The following is a 23,044-nucleotide window of genomic DNA, read 5'->3' as shown; positions in this document are numbered from 1 at the left end:
TATTCTTCCTGTCACCGTTTGTGTCCCTGTGCCTAAATCCCCCCACTCTTCTCACACAAGACCAGTCCACTCTGCTCTCCTCACCCTTGGATCCCCAGGCAAGTGGCTGTGAGCGAGATTTTCTACACTGGCCCTTTAAGGCTGCATTAACTCCTTCGCAAACTGTTTCCCATAGACAGAAATCCTGCTCTTTTCCTCACTCAATCCTGTCAGGTTGTCTCTTCTAGTTTCTGGATCTTTAGGCTGGGGCTCCAGTCCTGGGGCTGAGGACCTTGCCTCTCAGGGTCTCTCTCCCTACAGTGAGAGTCCTCCTTGACCCTCATCCACCCCTGTTCCTTGGAGTGGGAGAGCCCTCACCATGTCCCCGCACTTCCTACCAGTCTTGGTGTGGTCTCTTCTGTGCTCCTTGGTTTTCAAGTCCTGGTCTTTTAGTCCAAAGTTGGTTTTTCATGTTGATTGTTCTTAAATTATTTTGTAATCCAGTTTAGTCCTGAGAGATGGCAGTTTGTATTTCTGCCTACTCTGCTGCCATCTTGGAATCCTCCTACAACCCAGACTTCTGACTGCACAATTAGTTATCTGTTTTCCATAAGCAAAGTATTTCTGGTATAGTGCATTAATCTATTACATTATTATACTAGCTAGTGAAAAAAAATTCCTCATAATTTGAAAATGGTTCAGTGTGGATTTATTTCAATTCAATTCCAGGGGTATTTGTTTACTGCTTACTATGTCTGAAAACTTTCTAGTTCTGTGGCTTCAACAAGAATCCTGATCACATCAAGTAATTATATCTATGTATACTATTATAACATCTTTATAAAACAAAACAAAACACATATACCCTTATCCAAGTCTATGGATCAGAGTAAGGTATATAATAGTTCAGAGTACATTCTTTAAAAATTTTTCTCTTCTTTGGAAATACCATCAGTTGTATTTTAAGGAAGAAAAGAATTTTGTTCCATGAGAGTCAAGGTATGTATAAAATATAATTCTAGGTATTTACAAAATGGAAACCTTTCATAGAAACCGATCTTTATGATAAAGCATTACTTATTATCTACATCAAAAGTACCTTGTATAGTATTTTAAAAACATTATTAAACAGATACAATTCTCTTCTCTAAGAAATTCAAAATCAAAGATTGACAATAATAAAGCCTTTGTACATAGTGTGGGGCAAGGTGTTTCTTCCTCCTTGTTCTCTCTTTCTTCAGCAGGGCTTCCTCATTTTCCCTTGTCCAGTCCTGTTATGTCCACTTTCGTTCTGTTCTTCCTGGGTCACTCTTTGAAGCAGATATGGAAACAGCTTCATGTTCATTTGAACCTTCTCCCTTGCCCTACACTAATAATATTTCATAAAAGACAAACTTGAGTTCTAGTTTTGGCTTTGATATTTATTTGGGTAGACCTTGGCTTTTAGTTTCTTCACATACTATGACATAAAACAAATTGAGTGACTTTTCAATAGAATGTAAGTTTTAAAATCCTTTGTATTATATATAAGACAAGTTCAATGCTCTGTGCAATTGAATGAAGTGTCAGATGAGGAAGTCACCTCTTTTCTTACAATAATGAAATTGTAGCTTCCTAACATCAAGTGTCCATCAGTGGACAGGTAGATTAAAAAGCTTTGGTACATATATGGAATACTACTCAGCCATAAGAAATGATGACATCAGATCGTTTACAACAACATGGATAGACCTTGATAACATTATACTGAGTGAAATAAATCAGAAAAAACTAAGAACTATATGATTCCATATATAGGTGGGAAATAAAGATGAGACTCAGAGACATGGACAAGAGTGTGGGAGGCAAGGGGGGAGGGGAGGGGCACAAAGAAAACCAGATAGAAGATGATGGAAGACAATTTGACTTGGGTGATGGGTATGCAACATAATCAAATGTCAAAATAACCCGGAGATGTTTTCTCTGAACATATGTACCCTGATTTATCAAGGTCACCCCATTAAAATTAATAATAATAATAATAAAAAGAAAAGTGTTTTAGAAAAAGAATTATCACACTAAAAGAAATATTTATAAAAAATTTCTAAATGACTCTCATTTCAACCTGAACAACAAAAATAAAGATTGTATCTTGAAAAGCTGAGAAATTTATTCCCTTTTTATATGCTTAATCCTACTGAAAATGAAAAATTCTGCTTACATAGTCTTGATTTTAAATTATTATAATGAAGAGGTTGTGTAGAAACAGGCATCTCATGTATCACTAGTGAGAATGTAAACAAATACAATCGCTTTGCAAGATGATTTGACAATACTTATTTAAATTACAAATGCCATATTCTTTGACTCTCCCACCCCAACATTTCAAGAATTTATCCCACAGATACACTAACATTTGTGTAAGAAGGTATTTGTAATGTAAGTCATCTTGATAATATTTAAATAGCAAAAGACTGGAAACAAGTGTCCATCACTAGTTCTGATACACTCATAAAATGTTATATATATGGTGCAATGGGGAAAGGATTGGGAAAGCACTTTACATGAAGGTATGGAAAGATCTCCAGAAAGTATGAGAAAAGCAAAGTGCAGAGTTGTAGTTTACAATTTTGTAAAAGAGGGAAAAAAGAACATATCAGTTTTATTTGTATATGCACTAAAAATCTCTGGAAGGATATACAGGATATTAATAAAGTGGTTATTTATGTGGTAGAAAGAAACTATTAATGAAGAATAGACATAGTAAGAAAAAGTTTTCAATGTATACTTTTTTATGATTTTTGATTTCTGAACCATATGAATGTATTTATTATTCAAACTTAAAACTGATAATTACAAAAAGTAACACTTCACTAGCAGCACTGAACAACACAGTTAAAAGCATCTTTAGACTCTAATATATCACATATTAGAAAGATAACTCAATAATACGTGCTCCTTTGTTTTATGGCTAAAAATCAGAAACCAATAGACAATTCACAATTCAATGTCTTTTTATACTTCTGTAGAAATTTTTTTCAGTTTACAGTATGAAAACCTAAAGAAAATGCTGACTAAAGACAGGTCAATGGGGAAACTGCTAAGTATTTTGAAATATAAAGACATTTTTATTTACTGATAGATGTGAATAGTTTAATCAAGAGAGAACATCTTGCTTGACCAGGCAGTGGCACAGTGGATAGAGCATCCAACTGGGATGCGGAGAACCCAGGTTCTAGACCCCGAGGTCTCCAGCTTGAGTGTGGGCTCATCTGGTTTGAGCAAAGCTCACCAGCTTGGACCCAAGGTCGCTGGCTCGAGCAAGGGGTTACTTGGTCTGCTGTAGCCCCACAGTCAAGGCACATATGAGAAAGCAATCAATGAACAACTAAGGTGTCGCAACGAAAAACTGATGATTGATGCTTCTCATCTCTCTCCGTTCCTGTCTGTCTGTCCCTATCTATCCCTCTTTCTGATTCTCTCTCTGTCCCTGTAAAAAAAAAAAAAAAAAAAAGAGAACATCTTATTGAAAAGTAGAAAAGAGCCTAGACAGTAGACATATAAGTCAGATCCTTTTATGCAATTGATTTCCATATATAGCCATGTTTTCCTCCTTAAAATGAAAACATTAATTTTAAAAGGAAATAAAGAGTGGCTGTTTACATTAGAAATAGCTAATGTCCATTACCTTATGAGAAAGAAGCTTTCCATCACCTAATGGTTTTCCAGTTGATGCCTCAAAGAGGAAGATTACTTGAAAAGAAAAAATAGGACATTACTTAATATATTACATTAGAATTTTAATTGGCAAACTTCAATGGAATGATTATAATTCTCATGAGAAATTATTTAACTTGGTGGCCCTCAGAGTATCTTACAGCACAGAAGAGCAGCAGCATCAGATTCCTATTTATTAATGGCATCATATTTCTTATGAAAACAATGGAACTGGATACTTCTGAAAACATGCATTTCCTAATTAGAATTAATATTAATGGTATGGCTTCAATATTGCAGAGGGTCAACAATGGCAAATCCAAATCTAGATGTAATCTCTAATTTTGATAACTGATTTAGACCAGTATAACATCACAGATAATCACTATTTCACAAAGGAAAATTGTGTCAAGTGCCTACTATAATACCAGGCAATGTGTTATGGACTGTTTAGTTTCCTGTGGTTAGTATACTACTATGGTATAATTTGTCTGGATTTTGTCCTGGGTTCCTGGCAGAGAACTTGAACCTCAGGAAGTGTCTTTGTTTGCTAATAGGGGTACTCTGGGTGGAATAGATGCTCTGACCCTTTCTCTGCTTCAACAAAGGTTTCAAACATGGCATTGGTATTGGGAGCTGTTTTTTCTTCCTTTAAAGATTGCTGTAGGAGGCCCTGGCCGGTTGGCTCAGCGGTAGAGCGTCGGCCTGGTGTGCAGGAGTCCCGGGTTCAATGCCCGGCCAGGGCACATAGGAGAAGCACCCATCTGCTTCTCCACCCCTCCCCCTCTCCTTCCTCTCTGTCTCTCTCTTCCCCTCCCAGAGCTGAGGCTCCACTGGAGCAAAGATGGCCCGGGCGCTGGGGATGGCTCTGTGGCCTCTGCCTCAGGCACTGGAATGGCTCTGGATGCAACAGAGCTACGCCCCAGAGGGGCAGAACATCGCCCCCTGGTGGGCATGCCGGGTGGATCCCGGTTGGGTGCATGCGGGAGTCTGTCTGACTGCCCCCCCCCATTTCCAGCTTCGGAAAAATAAAAAATAAAAATAAATAAAAAAAGATTGCTGTAGGAAAAAAGGATTGTCACAATGTTTTCGTGCTTCTCTTTAAGTAATTCCAGAGTTACTTCAGCCCAAGATTCATCCCAGATGGAGTGATTTTATATAACTGAACATACACATTAAATTCAGAAATGAAAAGACAGATATGACATGAAAAGACAGAAGTGGTATGAGTAGTCAGCAAAAAAGAAAAAAGATTGGACAACTTATAGAGATCATAAAAACACTAAAATATGTATAATGTATATATTTAAATCCCAGAGGATCAAACTTTTGGTATACTAATTTATTAGCTTTTAGTAAGCCATAGGTAGGATACTAAGTTTGAGGTCACTGATTATATTCACAGAGGAAATCATGTCATAAGAATAAGTTATGTTCTAAAATTTCCAATTTTGCTGAGAAAGATGAAAAAGAAAAATATATAACAGACTTTTTAATTAAATATAGAAATTAAATTAGAAAACTTGTCTTCCATTTTAAAAAATGGTTTGGGCTTAGCTAAACCCAGTTATTTTTATAGTTATACAAACTAATAACTTAAAAAAAAAAAGGTCTTCCATCCTTATGCTGACTGCACATATTATAAAGAGCTGAAGGTATAAGGATGAACTCAACTACCTTTCTACAACTTCAAGTGGCCCTGATCTTTAGGAGGTGGGCCTGTGTTTTAGTGATAACATGTAACAGAAACTGGCAGGAAGAACAACTTAAAGGGCTGGGAGCTGAAAAAGTTGTTTCCAAATATAAGTAACTGCTCTCCTAAACTTCCACACCCCTTATACCCAGACTAATATCCCACTCTAATATCATATTGTATCTGTGCAAGGCAGATGGGGAGAAGAAGAAAGTCAAAAGCAGCATCTCTCCACTACTTAACTAATCATCCTAAGGGGTATATTCAAATCCATTTACCATGTAGTTATTGAGCACCTACCATAATATACAGTAAGTACTATGCTTGGTGCAAAAATCCTGCCTATGAAGGAGCTCCCAAATTAGGAAAGAACCACTGATTTTACTTGTGGATGGTCCCCTTGAAAGGAAAAACTTTAAATTCCATGGTAAAGATTTAGGTACTTCAACTATATTTTCTATTGTTAGCATATACCTCTATTTAGCCATTAACAAATGCTAGTTGCTTTAAAAAGAAACATAAGGTAAATATTTTATGTCAGTTCTACAATAATTTTATTTTAGTCTTTGATTATCTATTTATAGCAAAATAAAATTATATGATTATCTTGTTCAACAATCAAAATTTATGTAATAAAACAAAATTTATTGGCATATAAATCTGTATTTCTGAAAATGTTCATGATTCTTTCTAACTAAAATTCTATGAATTATTTTTGTTTGTTTGTTTGTACAAAGAAAACCAGATAGAAGGTAATGAAAGACAATTTGACTTTGGGTGATGGGTATGCAACATAATCAAATGTCAAAATAACCTGGAGATGTTTTCTCTGAACCTATGTACCCTGATTGATCTATGTCACCCCATTAAAATTAATTTAAAAAAAACAGCGACAAAACCTTTCATAATAAAGAGATAAATAAATAGACGGAACACTGTGGAAATAAAAACATTACTAAATGTAGCTGAAATTTTTGAGGAACAAGGACTGCGAGAGCACTGTCCTATGTGTTTTAAGTTATTTCATCATCAAAACAATCCTGAGTTTTAAATTTAAAAAAATTCTATGAATTACCAAAGGATTAAAGAATAATAAAATGTTTCAGATATAAATTAACTATAGAAAAATTCAGAATAAGGTATATTAAGTTGAAAACATCCATAATTATTAAAGCTTCTACCTAAAATATGTGTTCAATAAGAAATATATATACAACTCATAGTGATGACAGATTTTCAAATTTAAGTGTATTGAAGACAAAAATTTGACTTCTTAATTATAAACAGTCACATAGCCATCTTAAATCTGTCTGCTACCTAGATACAATTTTCTTTCATTCTCTTTTATTCTTTTTTAGGTAGCAAGGAATTCCTTAAAACCAAAACAATTACCAAATGTCTGCTCTGAGAGAAGACTTAAGGCATGAAGAAATAAAATAACTGTATTTGAGAGAATTATATTCCCTTCCAGTATGAGAAGTGATCCTATCTCAAAGTACTAAAATTTTAACTTCTGAATTAGATCCTCCATTGTATGAACTAATAAAATTAACAGGTCATATTTTTTTGATAATATATCACAGTAGTGAACAATGTTTAGCAGTATGCATAAAAAACAAAAAAAATTTAACATTTTTCTATTAGGCTTTAGGGATAACTCACTCTCACTCTTCCCTCACTGGCTCCTCCTCTTTTTACCCATCCCTATTTATTATATATGCTCAGTCTTTGGTCCACATATCTCTCTACACTTACTTCCTAACTGATTCAGTGCCATGTTATTATCTGTACATCAGTGACTCCCAAATTTATGTCTCTAGTCACCACCTCTCTCCTTAGCCCTGGACTTGTTTATCCTATTGTTTACTCTCCATCCATGCTCAGATGTTTAAGAAGCATTGAAATTTACTATGGCCAAAATAGAACTCTTGGTTTGTGTATACCCTTTAAATTTTCTCCTTCCCTGTTCCATCTCATTCATCTAAGATAAAACCTATGATAATATGCTTGCCTCCTAGTATTCCCTCATGCCCATATCCTTATCATGGCCAAGTCTTTACATGATCTAACTCCTCCTTATCTATTTGTGTCCTCTCCTGCAACTGTCTGCCTATGTAGACCTAGTCACATGGCCACTGACAGTTCCTGTAATATGCCAATCATTCCCATCTCATAACCTTGCACTTGCTTGATCTAGTCATTCTCCTCCCCATTTCCAGATTTCTCTATTCCCTTACCTTTCATTACTTTCCTCAAAGCATGTATCATTAGCTATGTTGTATATATTCATTTATCTGTGTTGTTCACTATTGTATCCTCAACTTGTAGAAAAGTACTTGGCAGTAAGCACTCAATAATATTTGTTAGACAAATAAAATTGTGATACAGCAATGCCTTAATAAAATGGTTTTACTACTGTACTATGCAACTGCAAAACACCTGACATGTTTATAAATACTAATATGGTCTAGATTTTTATATAAAAATTTTGTTATTCATGACTGTTTCCTATTTCATGAATTTAAAATATTAATTTAAAAATATATAAACAAAGTAAATAGTATAAGGAAGCATATTTACTATGTTACCAAATGAAAAAGAAAATACAAAGATCAATAAACTTAAATATTAACAAACCTTTATCAGACTCATAATCTTGAATTCAAACTCTACCAATAGCTACTAAATATGTCAAGATATATTCCTTTCGACTAAGCTTTATTATTGTTGTTACAATATTTGTTAAATCGAATATGACAACTTTATATATAGTATGACAACTTGAGTTCTTTCATTAATTCATAATTATAGGACAAATTAGAAAGCTCATAATTCTTTCATATAAAGTTAACATATTATGAGAAAGCGAAAGTTAATTTATGAAAATTTTACAGTGTTAACAAATTTCATGGAAATTTGACAATGATTATAAAAATGTACTTACTGCCTGACCAGGTGGTGATGCAATGGATAGAGCATTGGACTGGGATGCAGAGGACCAGGTTCGAAACCCAGAAACACCAGCTTGCATGCAGAGTCACTGGCTTGAGCATGAGATCATAGACATTATCCCATGGTCACTGGCTTGAGCCCAAAGGTCTCTGGTTTGAAGCCCAAGGTTGTCAGCTTGAGCAAAAGGTCACTCGCTCTGCTGTATCCCCTATCACCCTCGTCAAGGCATGTATGAGAAAGCAATCAATGAACAACTAAGGTGCCGCTAGGAAGAATTGATGCTTCTCATCTCTCTCCCTTCCTGTCTGTCTGTCCCTATCTGTCCCTCTCTCTGACTCACTCTCTGTGTCTGTCAAAATGAATAAATAATAAAAATAAAATAAAAATGTACTTACTTTTTTCATCCGCTTTGTCTTTTATTGCTATGGTATCATTACTCAGAGACATAGTCTGTGCATTCAGAATATCTGTTCTCATTCCAGGAAATTTTGGAGAAGAAATGAAGCGTCCTTCATAAGAATATAAATAGATACCACCACCATCTACAAGAAGAAAATGTCTAAAAAATAAACAATAAAAGAAATTCTCAAATAGGAGTTTACTATATTTTTATATTAAAGAATAGTTTATCTAAATTTTTTTTTCCTCTGTATTTTTCTGAAGCTGGAAACGGGAGAGACAGTCAGACAGACTCCCGCATGCGCCCGACCAGGATCCACCCGGCACGCCCACCAGGGGCGAAGCTCTGCCCACCAGGGGGCATGCTCTGCCCCTCCGGGGCATGGCTCTGCCACGACCAGAGCCACCCCAGCGCCTGGGGCAGAGGCCAAGGAGCCATCCCCAGCGCCCGGGACATCTTTGCTCTAATGGAGCCTCGGCTGCGGGAGGGGAAGAGAGAGACAGAGAGAAAGAAGGGGGGGTGGAGAAGCAAATGGGCGCCTCTCCCATGTGCCCTGGCCGGGAATCGAACCTGGGTCCCCCTGCACGCCAGGCCGATGCTCTACCGCTGAGCCAACTGGCCAGGGACAGTTTATCTAAATCTTAACAATTGGAGTAAGTACATAGAGATATAGAAAATAAAATATACAAACAACCTGAAAAGTCAACACTGGTTGTTTTGGTTTGTTTCTAGGCTTTTGTTCTTTGATTGGAGGTAGAAGAAGTAAAATGAAAATGCTCCAAATCACCACCCTACATACTAAAATTTTGATCCCTTTTATGTTATACTTGCAATTCATTTCCTTTCCTTAAGAAACATCTCTATGCAAAGGCACTGAAAAACTCCCACAATTCACAATTCAGGATTTTAATGTCCAGTGCTATTTGTATCATGAAACAGCATTAACATTAACACATATTTCACAATGAATGATTATGCCAGGGGTTCGGAACCTTTTTGGCTGAGAGAGCCATGAACGCTACATATTTTAAAATGTAATTCTGTAAGAGCCATACAATGACCCATGTACATTACACATTATCCAATAAAAATTTGGTGTTGTCCCAGAGGACAGCTGTGATTGGCTCCAGCCACCCACAACCATGAACATGAGCGGTAGGAAATGAATGGATTGTAATACATGAGAATGTTTTATATTTTTAACATTTTTTTTTTTTATTAAAGATTTGTCGGCCCTGGCCGGTTGGCTCAGCAGTAGAGCGTCGGCCTGGCGTGCAGGAGACCTGGGTTCGATTCCCGGCCAGGGCACACAGGAGAAGCGCCCATTTGCTTCTCCACCCCCCCCCACCCTCCTTCCTCTCTGTCTCTCTCTTCCCCTCCCGCAGCCGAGGCTCCATTGGAGCAAAGATGGCCCAGGCGCTGGGGATGGCTCCTTGGCCTCTGCCCCAGGCACTAGAGTGGCTCTGGTCGCAACAGAGTGACACCCCGGAGGAGCAGAGCATCGCCCCCTGGTGGGCAGAGCGTTGCCCCTGGTGGGCGTGCCGGGTGGATCCCGGTCGGGCGCATGCGGGAGTCTGTCTGACTGTCTCTCCCCGTTTCCAGCTTCAGAAAAATATAAATAAATAAATAAATTAATTAATTAATTAAAAAGATTTGTCTACGAGCCAGATGCAGCCATCAAAAGAGCCACATCTGGCTTGCGAATCATAGGTTTCCGACCCCTAGATTATGCTAAAGATAAAGATTAAATATTGGTTAAAGTCCAAAACAGTAAAAACAACTCAAAAATTAACATAAGGGCCAATATTTATTAAATTGGATGCTTTAACTTTGACCAAATGTATTCATATCTAAAATAACACATTTTTTAATATCACAGACTAGGGTTCATTTGCTATGTTGACAGCTATATTCAAGGCATAAGGGTTCTGTGTCTTATTAAGTCAAAATATAAATATTTTATAGCTTTTTTTTCTTTGAAAATTTATAAACATTTCAAAAACCTAATTCAAATAATATAGAGAAATCAAAAGATCTCTTGTAATCTTATCTCCATAAAATATAACTTATGGCAAACAAAGTATGAATAACTTTAATTTTTTTTTTTCAGAGACAGAGAGAGTCAGAGAGAGGGATAGATAGGGACAGACAGACAGGAATGGAGAGAGATGAGAAGCGTCAATCATCAGTTTTTTGTTGCGACACCTTAGTTGTTCATTGATTGCTTTCTCATATGTGCCTTGACCAGGGGGCTACAGCAGACCGAGTAACCCCTTGCTCGAGCCAGCAACCTTGGGTCCAAGCTGGTGAGCTTTGGTCAAACAAGATGAGCCCGCGCTCAGGTTGGCGACCTCAGGGTCTCGATCCTCGGTCCTCCGCATCCCAGTCCGACACTCTATCCACTGCACCACCACCTGGTCAGGCAATTAACTAATTCTTAATAAACTTTTATTTTAAATTTGTTTTAAAGAATGTCTAGAGTCTATACACATCTCTGTACATCTACCTTATTTTTTTAGTACAACTTATAGAAATGCAATTATTGAACCAAAGGTCTTATGTTGTTAAAATTTTAATATATATTGTTAAACTGCCCTTTGAAAGGCTGTATTAATTTATACTCCTACTACTGCTATATTGGAGTGCTTATTTCTTCAATACTGAACAAGTTACTACATTTTAAAATCTTATGCCCAAAGTTTTACTTTTTACTACACTACTCACAAAAATTAAAGGATATTTCAAAATGAATATGAAGTGATGAAAAAAAGCATTTGATTTTTATTAAACAAGAACATCAGAAAAGCAAACGTCAAGTCAAAGAAAGTTGTTTGACTATGCAAATGAGATGCAAAACCAACTTTTATTTCATTGGTGAAAATGCACTATACAAAAGGCTGAAAGTGCTGGAGTGTCTGCATGTTCCCTGATCTTGAAAGTGCACATCCTGCAATTTCCCAGCCCTTGCAATGCCCCTGCAACACAATTTGCCTGAATGCAAAGCCTGGAGAGCCATAGGATGTCTTGAAGCTGCTCAAACACAGAGACAGTGGCAATAGCACTTGAAACATCCCAAAGCGTGATTAGCAGTCTGTGGAATCGCTTTCAAGAGACTGGCTCAGTACGAAGAAGACAAGGGAAGGATCACCCATCTGCCACAACAGTAAGAGATAACTGCTACTTGACTTAATTGGCAAGAAGGAACAGGCACAGCAATGCAACAGATATGCAGGGACAGTTTCTTGCTGCTAGTAGATGATGAATATGCACCCAGTCCATATGAAATTGGCTCCATCATGTTGGACTGCATGCCCGGTGACCAATGGCATGCATTCATTATCAGCTGAATACCATAGAACCCATAGAAGGTGGGTTGAAGCAAATCGTCATTGGACCCATGATGAGTGGTCAACTGTTCTCTTTTCTGATGAGTCACAGTTCAGTCTGCAGCCTGACAATCATTGAGTTCTAATCTGGTGTGAACAAGGAACATGGAAGAATACACATTTCATGCAAGAAAGGGACTCCATTGGTGGTGGTGGAATCATGGTGTGGGCTGGCATCAGTATTGGTGGATGTATCGACCACCATGTCATCAGAAACGGACTGCTGACTACTGTCAGATATCTAGATGAGGTCCGGCACCCTACAGTGGTACCCTATGCTGGAGCAGTTGGAAACAACTTTCTTTTTTGGACAATAATGCAAGACTCCACTGTGCACATCTCATCAACAACATGCTTCAGGAGGCAGAAATTGAATGCATGGACTGGCCTTCACATTCTCCAGACCTGAATCCCATTGAACATGCTTGGGATGCACTGGGAAGATGTCTGACAAACCATCCAATGCCTCTCACAACACTTCTTGAGGTGGAAGTTGCCCTGGAGAAAGAATGGCAAAAGATCCCACAAGAACTGCTGGACAATCTGATCCTGTCCATGCCCCATCGCTGTCAGTGTGTTTTGGCAGTCTTGGGTGACCATACACCCTACTGAACAGTCAGTGTGTGGCACTCTGTCTAGTTTGACATGCTTCTGTTCATCCCCCCCAATATGTCACTCGCCTCTCAATCATGATAATTGAGTTTGCATCTCATTTGAATAATAAAACTTCCTTTGACTTGTCGTTTGCTTTTCTTTTCTTTTCTTTTCTTTTTTTCTGTATTTTTCCAAAGCTGGAAACGGGGAGAGACAGTCAGACAGACTCCCGCATGCGCCCGACAGGGATCCACCTGGCACGCCCACCAGGGGCGATACTCGCCCACCAGGGGGCGATGCTCTGCCCCTCTGGGGCGTCACTCTGCCGCGACCAGAGCTATTCCAGCGCCTGGGGCAGAGGCCAAGGAGCCATCCCCAGCGCCCCGGCCATGTTTGCTCCAATGGAGCCTTGGCTGCGGGAGGGGAAAAGAGAGACAGAGAGGAAGGGGGGGGGGGTGGAGAAGCAAATGGGCGCTTCTCCTATGTGCCCCGGCCGGGAATCGAACCCAGGTCCCCCGCACGCCAGGCCGACGCTCTACCGCTGAGCCAACCGGCCAGGGCCTCGTTTGCTTTTCTGATGTTCTTGTTTAATAAAAAAATAAAATGCTTTTTTTATTGCTTCATATTCATTTTGAAATATCCCCTAATTTTTGTAAGCAGTGTATTTTTGATACAGAACGACTCAGAAATTGCTTGACTCAGAAATTGCTAATTGCTTTCTTGCTATGGCAACAAATAGGAAATAAACAGCCAAAACCAAAGAAAAGTTAAATAAACATCAAAACCAATGAAAAGTTAGTATATAATGAATCTCAAATATATACACTTTAATTAAATTAATACTTGAGTATTAATGTGTAGCTTATTTAATTAAAGGGTTTGGCCCTTACACATACGTAGTATATATTTCCTAATGTTGACAAAGTGACATACCGTATTAGTATATATTCTTTCTTAGTCTCAGTACTAAAAGCATTTTCTCTTCTAAATAAGACACAATAGCTTTTAATCTCCTTGTGAGTAAACACTGTTTCAAGGGGCAAATGTATCTAAATGTACAAATAAGACCAGCAATAGGAAGGAAGTAAAATATTCTTTAATTGCCTAATAATTTATTCCATTGACAAACATCTTAACTAAGAGCACATTCAATAAATATTTATAAATAATGTGTAAATAAGTAGTTATCTGGAACTGTTTGAGTAAAAAGAATTTCAGAAATATGGTTTTTTAGATAGCTACCAATCTTACCTTTTAAGTGACAAACATGCCTTTTATTTTAAAAAATTATGGGGGGCGCAGGAGCGAAGGAGGAGAGGGGGAGGGGGAGGGGGAGGGGCACAAAGAAAACTAGATAAAAGGTGACGGAGGACAATCTGACTTTGGGTGATGGGTATGCAACATAAGTGAATGACAAGATAATCTGGACGTTTTCTTTGAATATATGTACCCTGATTTATTGATGTCACCCCATTAACATTAATAAAAATTTATTAAAAAAATAAAATAAAATTATGATATAACTAAATAAATCATATATTCAATTTCATTAAACAGATGATACAAAATTTGACACAATTGTCTTGATCAATTAAAGTCATCAATTGATGATCATACTTCAGTAATTAGTTAACTGATAGCTTTGACTCATGAGAATCAAAATAAGCCACTTAGCTACACAGTTCTGAAATTTAAGTTTTCTCTGTGCTCCTTTGCCAGGTAGTCACTTTTCTTCCTGTCATTGTACCAGCCTCTAACAGCCCCAGCATCATTCCTCTCCTGGTTTGCTACTTATACAACATTGTGGGCTAGAAAACCCAATAATAAACACTGTTAAGAGCTGCCCTAGGCCTTGGCCAGTGGCTCAGTAGTAGAGTGTCAGCTGGGTGTATGGATGTTCCGGGTTCAATTCCTGGTCAGGGCACACAGGAGAAGAATCTATCTGATTCTCCACCCCTCCCCCTCTCGCTTCTCTCTCTCTCTCTCTCTTTCTCTCTCTCTCTTCTCCTTTCCTCCTGTAGCCATGGCTCAATTGGAGCAAGTTGGCCCAAGGCACTGAAGATGACTCCATGGCCTCCAACTCAGGCACTAAAAAATGACCCTACTGCAACGGAGCAAGGGCCTCAGATGGGCAGAGCATTACCCCTAGGGGGCTTGCTGGGTGAATCCTGGTGGGGGCACATGCAGGAGTCTGTTGGTCTCCCCTCCTCTCACTAAATTAAAAAAAAAAAATTTAAAAGAGCTGCCCTAGATGGTAAGTAAAGGAATAAGGGAGAAAATACATGGTTTAGTGCAAATACCTTTTTAGGTAGCTATTTTAGGTAATTGTCAATTATATTTTCATACTTTATTCCAGGTTTTATAGGGTTGTAACTTTCTAAGTTTGACCTGTGATTCAGTAGAGCATCTCTATACTTGAAAGACTGATAGTTTTCATAGAAAAAATGTAGCTTCCCAAGCAATAGTTACTCTATCCTTTCTCCAATTAATTGGTCTGGAGCTTCTTAGTCCTGTATACTCTGAATATGCAAATAATATTATGTTTCAAACTTCAGGTCACAGCCTAGTGGCTCCTAAAATCAACAAATTTCGTCTAATATTTAAAAACAAACAGAATGGGCCTGACCAGGCTTAGTGGATAGAGCATTGGACTGGGATGCAGAGGACCCAGGTTCAAAACCCCAAGGTCGCCGGCTTGAGCGTGGGCTCATCTGGCTTGAGCACAGGCTCACCAGCTTGAGTGTGGGGTCGCTGGCTTGAGCGTGGCATCATAGACATGACCCCATGGTCACTGGATTGAGCCCAAAGGTCACTGGCTTGAGCCCAATGTCACTGGCTTGAGCAAGGGGGACACTCATTCTGCTGCAGACTCCCCCTCCCATCAGGGCACATATGAGAAAGCAATCAATGACCAACTAAGGTGTCGCAACAAAAACTTGATGCTTTTCATCTCTCTCCCTTCCTGTCTGTCTGTCTCTATCTGTCCCTCTCTGTCTCTCTATCACAAAAACAAAAAACAGGATGGAATATAAAGGAACCATGAGGTCAAAACTATTTCCTAGCAATTTGCCTGTTTCATTCTTATTTTCTCACATCATTATTCTGATGTTTACTTCTAATGAATTTTTTTCTCATCATGCTAAATAACTTTTAAATCTCAATTGTAATTTCTAATATAATAAATGGTCATATCTGTACCCCACATATAAGCCTCAATATTTTTTTATGAATATAAACAAATTCTGAGACCAAAAAGTTTTAGAACCATTGATCTGAGAGCTTGTTCTCTTATTTTTTTTTCTTTTAGAATAGTAGAAACAGATTAATACTTAAAAACTAATGTGTCATTCTGTAAATGGTATGCTTTAAAAAGTGCTTCACTGTGATTTGAACTATTTTAACCTCAAATTCAATAGTCAAACATGATAAATAAATTACCTTTCCGCCTGCAGGATTAAACTAATAGTTCCTTCTTTGAGATCAAATATAAGTGGCGTATTCCAATTCTTCGTACTAAAAGATAAAATGGATATTTATTACCATTTAAAATAATAATACTTTTTAATAAGGAGATAGGTACTCATTTTAAGTGTTTTCAGTATCATAATAATAACTGTTTATCTATTTCTATTATAGCACTTGGCAGATTGCTCTGAAATTATTCACTTAATTTCTGATCCCTCCCCAGAATGAAGAGACTCTGTGTCCCTAGCACCTAGCACACAGGAAGCATTTAATAAAAATTAATTGTAGAAATCACAATAAATGAATTGAGAAATCCTAAGTGTAAGTCTGAGTTCTGTTATTGGCTCTGTGATCTGGGCAACCTATCTAAAATTTCTCATGAGAAAATAGCAGAGTGGTACAGTGAAAAAAGAATGGATTTTGGCTAAACAGATGAGGATTGGAAATCTAGTTTCTCCACCTGTTGGCTATTTGGTCTTAATAAGCTTAATCCCCTAAGCATTAATATAAAAAAGATGCCAACTTATCTAAGTATTTAACTAACTGCCTATTGTATAGCAGATACTGAACAAACAGAAAATATAATAACATGATAAACATGGTTATTTTTCCTTCAGTTCTCCCAAGCAGATGTTTGTGAAGCATTGTGTAAACTAAAACATTACATACTACTTATTAAATAAGTGGATGAATAAATGAACAAATAACTCCTTTGGTTTTTATAGTGCAATATGATTTAAATATAGGGATGGGTGGAGAGAACATTTACAACCTGAAAACATATTTCCATAATCAGTTGTTTCACAGTTTTCAATGTTTTATTATTCCTATATATTCTGAATCTATCTCAATTACTTTCAAAGAAGCAATGCTTTAAATTTCATATTCAGATCCAGAAGGTGGGGGATAGGGAAGAGTGCAGTAAGTAGACACACTGGTGGGAAATTAATCTTGGCTAATGCAGTTTGATAACCATTTCAATAAGTAAATGCATGTATAAAGTAAAATAACAAATAAATTGCTACTAATAATTAGTGAACCTGGTATGACAAAGATAAATTAGTATGGTAAAGATGTGTTTTTGGCTCTGACTGGATAGCTCAGTTGGTTAGAGCATTGTCCCTAAGCACAGGTTGCTGATTCGATCCCTAATCAGGACACATACAGGAACAGATGGATGTTCCTATCTCTGTCTGTCTCTCTCTCCCTTCCTCACTCTCTAAAATCAATAAAAAACAAAATTGAAAAAATGTGCTTCTGTATTTTAGAAAAAATATGGCATGCTTCATTTATGAAGTTATTGGAATTAACCTTCATTCTTTGTCAAGAGAGCTGGTAAGAATAATCATTCTGTGAAGTATTTTAATGTCCCCTCACAGACATCTGAGATTTCTGACAACTGAAATATACACACCATGGAAATATAAACTTCCAAAACCATGATATTGAATAATCAAGAGTATTTTCTATATAATTATTGGTGAAATCAGATGAAAATTTAACATTAGAGTTGCCTATATATTAATTTCTTTTCATAAAATTTTTCTTTTACAAAACTTCTCATATAAACTAGTATATTGCTGCCTGACCAGGAGGTGGCACAGTGGATAGAGCGAGGACCCAGGTTCTAGACCCCGAGGTCACCAGCTTGAGCATGGGCTCATCTGGTTTGAGCAAAGCTCACTAGCTTGGACCCAGGGTCGCTGGCTCGAGCAAAGGGTTATTCGGTCTGCTGTAGCCCCACAGTCAAGGCACATATGAGAAAGCAATCAATGAACAACTAAGGTGTCGCAACAAAAAACTGATGATTGATGCTTCTCATCTCTCTCCATTTCTGTTCCTGTCTCTTTCCGTAAAGAAAACAAAACAAAAAAGAAAAGAAAAAGAAAAGTAAACTAGTATATTGCTTTCAAGTTCATCTTAAAAATTATATTTTATTACTAAAAAAGAGGCAACAGTTATTAAAAACTTGCATTCAAACCCCAGCTCTTCCTTTAGTAAAGAAGTTAAGTAATTGGACCTAGGGCCAATCATTTAATTACTCTCTGTGACCTTTAGTTTCTTCATCTCATAAAAAGAAATAAATAATAGTATCCAATACACAGGGTAACTTAGGTCATGAACATAAAAAACAGTGTAACAGTGATCAAGAAATAATAGTTATATATAGAACACTAGCAGGGCTTAAAAAAAAATTTTTGTATTTTTCTGAAGTGAGAAACAGGGAGGCAGAGAGACAGACTCTCACCTGCAATGGACCAGGATATACCCAGCAAGTCCACTAGGGGGCGATGCTCTGCCCATCTGAGGTGTTGCTCTGTTGCAACCGGAGCCATTCTAGCACCTGAGGCAGAGGCCATGGAGCCCTCCTCAGCGCCCAGGCCAACTTTGCTCCAGTGGAGCCTTGGCTGCGGGAAGGGAAGGAGAGATAAAGAGAAAGGAGAGGGAGGAGGTGGAGAAGCAGATGGGCACTTCCCCTATGTGCCCTGGTTGAGAATCAAACCTGGGACTTCCACAAGTTAGGCCAATGCTCTACCACTGAGCCAACCAACCAGAGCCTAAAATTTAATGAAATATTAATAATGATAGGTGCCAGTACTACTCATTCCCACTACTGTTCCCTGGTATTCCACTTCAATAAGTATTTTGTCCCTTAATAAATGTCTTGACAACAAGAGAGGAGAGTCATGGTTAAATCAGAAAAGAGAAGAAAAGTTATATTTTGCTAAATATTAACTGATAAAAGGTTTTTTTGTTTGCTTTTTTAATTCAGGGAGAGCAAGGGAGGCAGAGAGACAGATTCCTACATGCACTCCACCAGGATCCACCTGGAAAGCCCATTAAGGGGCGATGCTCTGCCCATCTGGGGTGTTGCTCCATTGCTCAGCAACTGAGTTCTTCTTAGCACCTGACACAGAGGCCATGGAGCCATCCTCAGTGCCCAGGGCCAACTCACTCCAATTAAGTCATGGCTGCAGGAGAGAAAAAGAGGAAAAGAGAGAGAGAGAGAGAGAGAGAGAGAGAGAGAGAGAGAGAAACAAGAAGGGGAGGGGTAAAGAAGCAGATGGGTGCTTCTCCTGTACATCCTGACCAGGAATCGAACCTGGGATATCCACATGCTGGGCTGATGCTCTACTTGAGCCAACCAGCCAGAGCCACTGGCAAAAGTTCTTAATGGAAAAAGTAGAGTGACAAGAAAATCATGCTAAACTTTTGGTAACTATTTTTAAAAACAACCTTTCTACTATGAGTAACACCTAATAATACTAATCCTACAGATTCAAACATTATATCCTTGCCACTATAAAGAGTAGAATAAATCCCTCATTTAGAGCCATTAAAAGTCTTACCTTTTTCAAACAGACCCTCAGCTGAAGATATATTCTGTATTTCCTCAGCCACATGAACACTAATTATCAAATACCCATGAGCACTAAGTGATTATAAGAATTTCTCAGATTCTATCATACCTTCCCCAGATCTCAACTGTTTAACTTAGTATCTTTCTTGTCTTTTCTCAAATTCTTCGTCTTCTTCCTTCTCCTCCATGTAAGAAAAAATTTTCATGTAAAACTGAGCTACTTGTTTCTTAATTCTCTTTCCTTTACTTCTGTCATTTCATTATTCCAGCCTCAGCTAGTATACCAAGTTGCAGATTCTGATTAGTAGCAAATTTACACATAGTGAGAAATATTAACACATAGTTGTAACAATTGTTAATTAAATGGAATTAATTGTTAATTAAATGTGTGCTGTATTGCTGGGCATTAGGATACCAAGAAAACACTATTTTTTATGTTTTTCAATTAATTTATTCATCCAAAAACACTTTATTTATTAAGTACCTACTACAGGTTGGGCACTGTACTAGGTAACAAGATATAAGTGGTAAATAAGACACATATAGTCTCTATCCTTGATTTTATATTAAATGATTAAACTATTACCATGTTATAAATGCAAGCACAAAATGTATATGTTTGTATTTCTCCTTAACTATTCACAACTCTTCAAAGTGCCATAGTGATTAGTTGAGTCTTCTAGATAGTTAAGAAGTCAACTGCCTGACCAGGTGGTGGCGCAGTAGATAGAGTGTCGAACTGAGGTGCTAGGACCCAGGTTTGAGACCCTGAGGACGCCAGCTTGAGTGTGGGCTCATCTGGTTTGAGCAAAGCTCACCCTTGGACTCAAGGTCACTGGCTTGAGCAAGGGGTTACTCAGTCTGCTGTAGCCCCACGGTCAAGGCACATATGAAAAAGCAATCAATGCACTAAGGTATCGCAAGGAGAAACTGATGATTGATGCTTCTCATCTCTCCGTTCCTGTCTGTCTGTCCCTATCTATCCCTCTTTCTGACTCTCTCTCTGTCTCTGTAAAAAAAAAAAAAAAAAAAGTCAACTGGTGGTATGCTAGAGCCACTTTTTCCAACTGTTTTTATTTTTAGATATTTTGTAAGCCACATGTTAAAAAACCTATCACTTAAAATTATTTAAACTTATAATTAAATAAATTATACTTAAAGATCATCTTAAAACATCACTTCCAGATTATTTTATTTGTTTTTCTTTTTTAGAGAGAGGGAGGGAGGAGAGTGAGAAGCATCAACCTGTAGTTGCTTCATTTTAGTTGTTCATTGATTGCTTCTCACATGTGCCTTGATCGGGAGGGGGGTTCAACTCCTTACTAAAGCCAGTGACCTTTGAGTTCATGTCAGTGACCTTGGGCTTCAAGCCAGTAGCCTTGAGCTCATGTCAATGATCCCACACTGAAGCCAGGAACCCCCCGTGGTCAAGCTGACAAGCTCTCGTGCCAGGGGTTTCAAACTGGGGACCTCAGCGTCCCAGGGTGACACTGTATCCAATGTGCTACCACTGGTCAGGCAACAGTTTACTATTATCTATGCACTTGAGATTACTTACATCTATGTTTCTATACAGTGGCAATAGTATATAATGGTTTGCTGCTGTGCACCTCTCCTCAACTCTGCTTTCAGACACCACATTGGTAGTTTGAAATCGACCATAGTAGAAGTATTTACATTATAGAAATCAGCAAACAATGCAATCAAATCTGTTTCCAGAAAGTCAGTTGTTCAATACTTATTAACACATACTGTTATACCATTTAAAATATACCAAATGTGTTATTAATGTTTTAGATGCAAGTTTTAGATGTGTTAAATCATTCTCTGCTTTCTAATACAAAGCATACTAAATATATTTTCTTTCATTATTTCTGGGAAACTCTGGACCATCAATACAAACAACCATGATTACCCTGAGCTATGATGTTAAGCCTAAATACCTCCTTGTGTCCTTACTGAATATATTTTAGCCTACTGTCAGGCTGCTAGGTGTTCCCTATTCCAATGCTTAGAAAGTTCCTTTTTTGCTTCATTTATCGGCTGCTCCTAATCTCTGGGCTTTGAAATCATATTATACTAAATTCCTTATAACTGTGATTAAAGCAAGAGCAAACACTGTTTCAGAAAAGTATTTGAAAAGTGATTATTAACCTTTGATTCACAACTTTAGTAGATCTATTTTCACTGCTCACAGCTCATTTTTTCTCACTCTTCTTTGGAATTAAGTTCAGTATAGGTGAAATTTTGAGAAAGATAAGTTCAAACCATGTTGATGTGAAAGACTAAAAATAAATTCCTTATCATAGATAAAACTCTGGATTTTTAAGAAATGCAAGATGCTTACGAGAACACATAACATTGAAGAGACGTTGAAACAACCAAGTGTGCATAGTTCAAAGATGCTTTAATGACTCTATCACGGAATTCCAGTAAATCCACTGCATCACTAAGAACATTACGAACCTAAACAAGGAAAAATGAAATACCAACAAACAACATTAAGGTACATCAAACTATTATTAAATAAGTTAGCAAGATTTTAAAAAACAAAAAAATTCAATGCTCTCCTGATTCCTCAATCATATAAAAAAAGAATTCAAACAGAACTTGACATAAGATGACGTATTTGGGTATAAAAATCAACCAACAAACGTAGAAACACAGAAAACTTCTTAGAAATAAACAGAGAAAAACATATAGAGATCTCTAACCTGCAAACCAATCTGAATAACGTAGCAATGAGCGGTAAGGTGAAAAGATGCTACAACATTGAGATATATAGTCAAAGGATATGGCAGAGAAGAGCTGGAAAGAGACTACTCAATTATCATTTCTGCCCCAAACAGTAAAGTGTATCTTTTTAGGGTTAAGGTTTACTTTAAATTTTAAATTTTAAAAGAAAATGAATAATAACTTCAAAAATCAAAAGTACTGTAGGAGGTATTAGTAAAGAAACCAATTTCAGAGTAAAAGCACCAGGCTGCACAGAGGATGTATTTCTGTATGTAAAAACACAGAGATAATATACAAGAAAGTTAAGTATCAACTAACAAAAGATTTGCCTCTGACAGCCAAAATTGTTGTAATTGTCTGTTACAGAATGAAGTTTGAAAGGATTTTAACAGTTGGTAGTATCAGCCAAAATCCCAATATTGACAGACAATCTGCAAAAAATTAGGAAAAATGTTGGCCAAGTTAAATTTATCTAATCTCTTGTCAGTATCAGACTGGGTAAGATAGAGTAAGAGCTGAAAAATAGAGAAAAAGAGATTAATTGTAACTACTGTTTCTTTAAATTCCCCTCAAAATGCTATCATCTTCTTTTTTGTCTGACTTTTTAAAATTTTTCATTTTTACTGAATTTATTGAGGGTGACACTGGTTTGCAAAACCATACAGGCTTAACAAAATATCATCTGCACACTGCATTGTGCACCCATCTTTCTAAATACAGTATAATGTGACAATTACAGTATTAATGAAGAATAAAAGGGCCTGACCAGGTGGTGGTACAGT

The 23,044-nt window shown here is 37.4% G+C and overlaps 1 protein-coding gene across 6 annotated transcripts in view; it reads right to left on the bottom strand.

The window, feature by feature from the left end:
- Nucleotides 1–23,044, bottom strand: part of IFT80 (intraflagellar transport 80) — a 276,992-nt gene that overhangs the window by 46,724 nt on the left and 207,224 nt on the right. For all 6 annotated transcript variants that reach the window (XM_066241592.1, XM_066241593.1, XM_066241591.1 and 3 more), the window contains 4 exons: nucleotides 21,874–21,992; nucleotides 16,139–16,213; nucleotides 8,716–8,879; nucleotides 3,647–3,711 (listed from right to left, as the gene is read on the bottom strand). In XM_066241592.1, the coding sequence (XP_066097689.1) occupies nucleotides 3,647–3,711; nucleotides 8,716–8,879; nucleotides 16,139–16,213; nucleotides 21,874–21,992 (423 nt within the window). The remainder of the gene's footprint in view (nucleotides 1–3,646; nucleotides 3,712–8,715; nucleotides 8,880–16,138; nucleotides 16,214–21,873; nucleotides 21,993–23,044) is intronic.

Source organism: Saccopteryx bilineata, chromosome 8 (assembly GCF_036850765.1).
Source record: "Saccopteryx bilineata isolate mSacBil1 chromosome 8, mSacBil1_pri_phased_curated, whole genome shotgun sequence".
NCBI classification, from domain to species: Eukaryota; Metazoa; Chordata; class Mammalia; order Chiroptera; family Emballonuridae; genus Saccopteryx; species Saccopteryx bilineata.
Note: the sequence above shows the minus strand (reverse complement) of the source record. Positions and strands in the feature narration are given on the sequence as shown.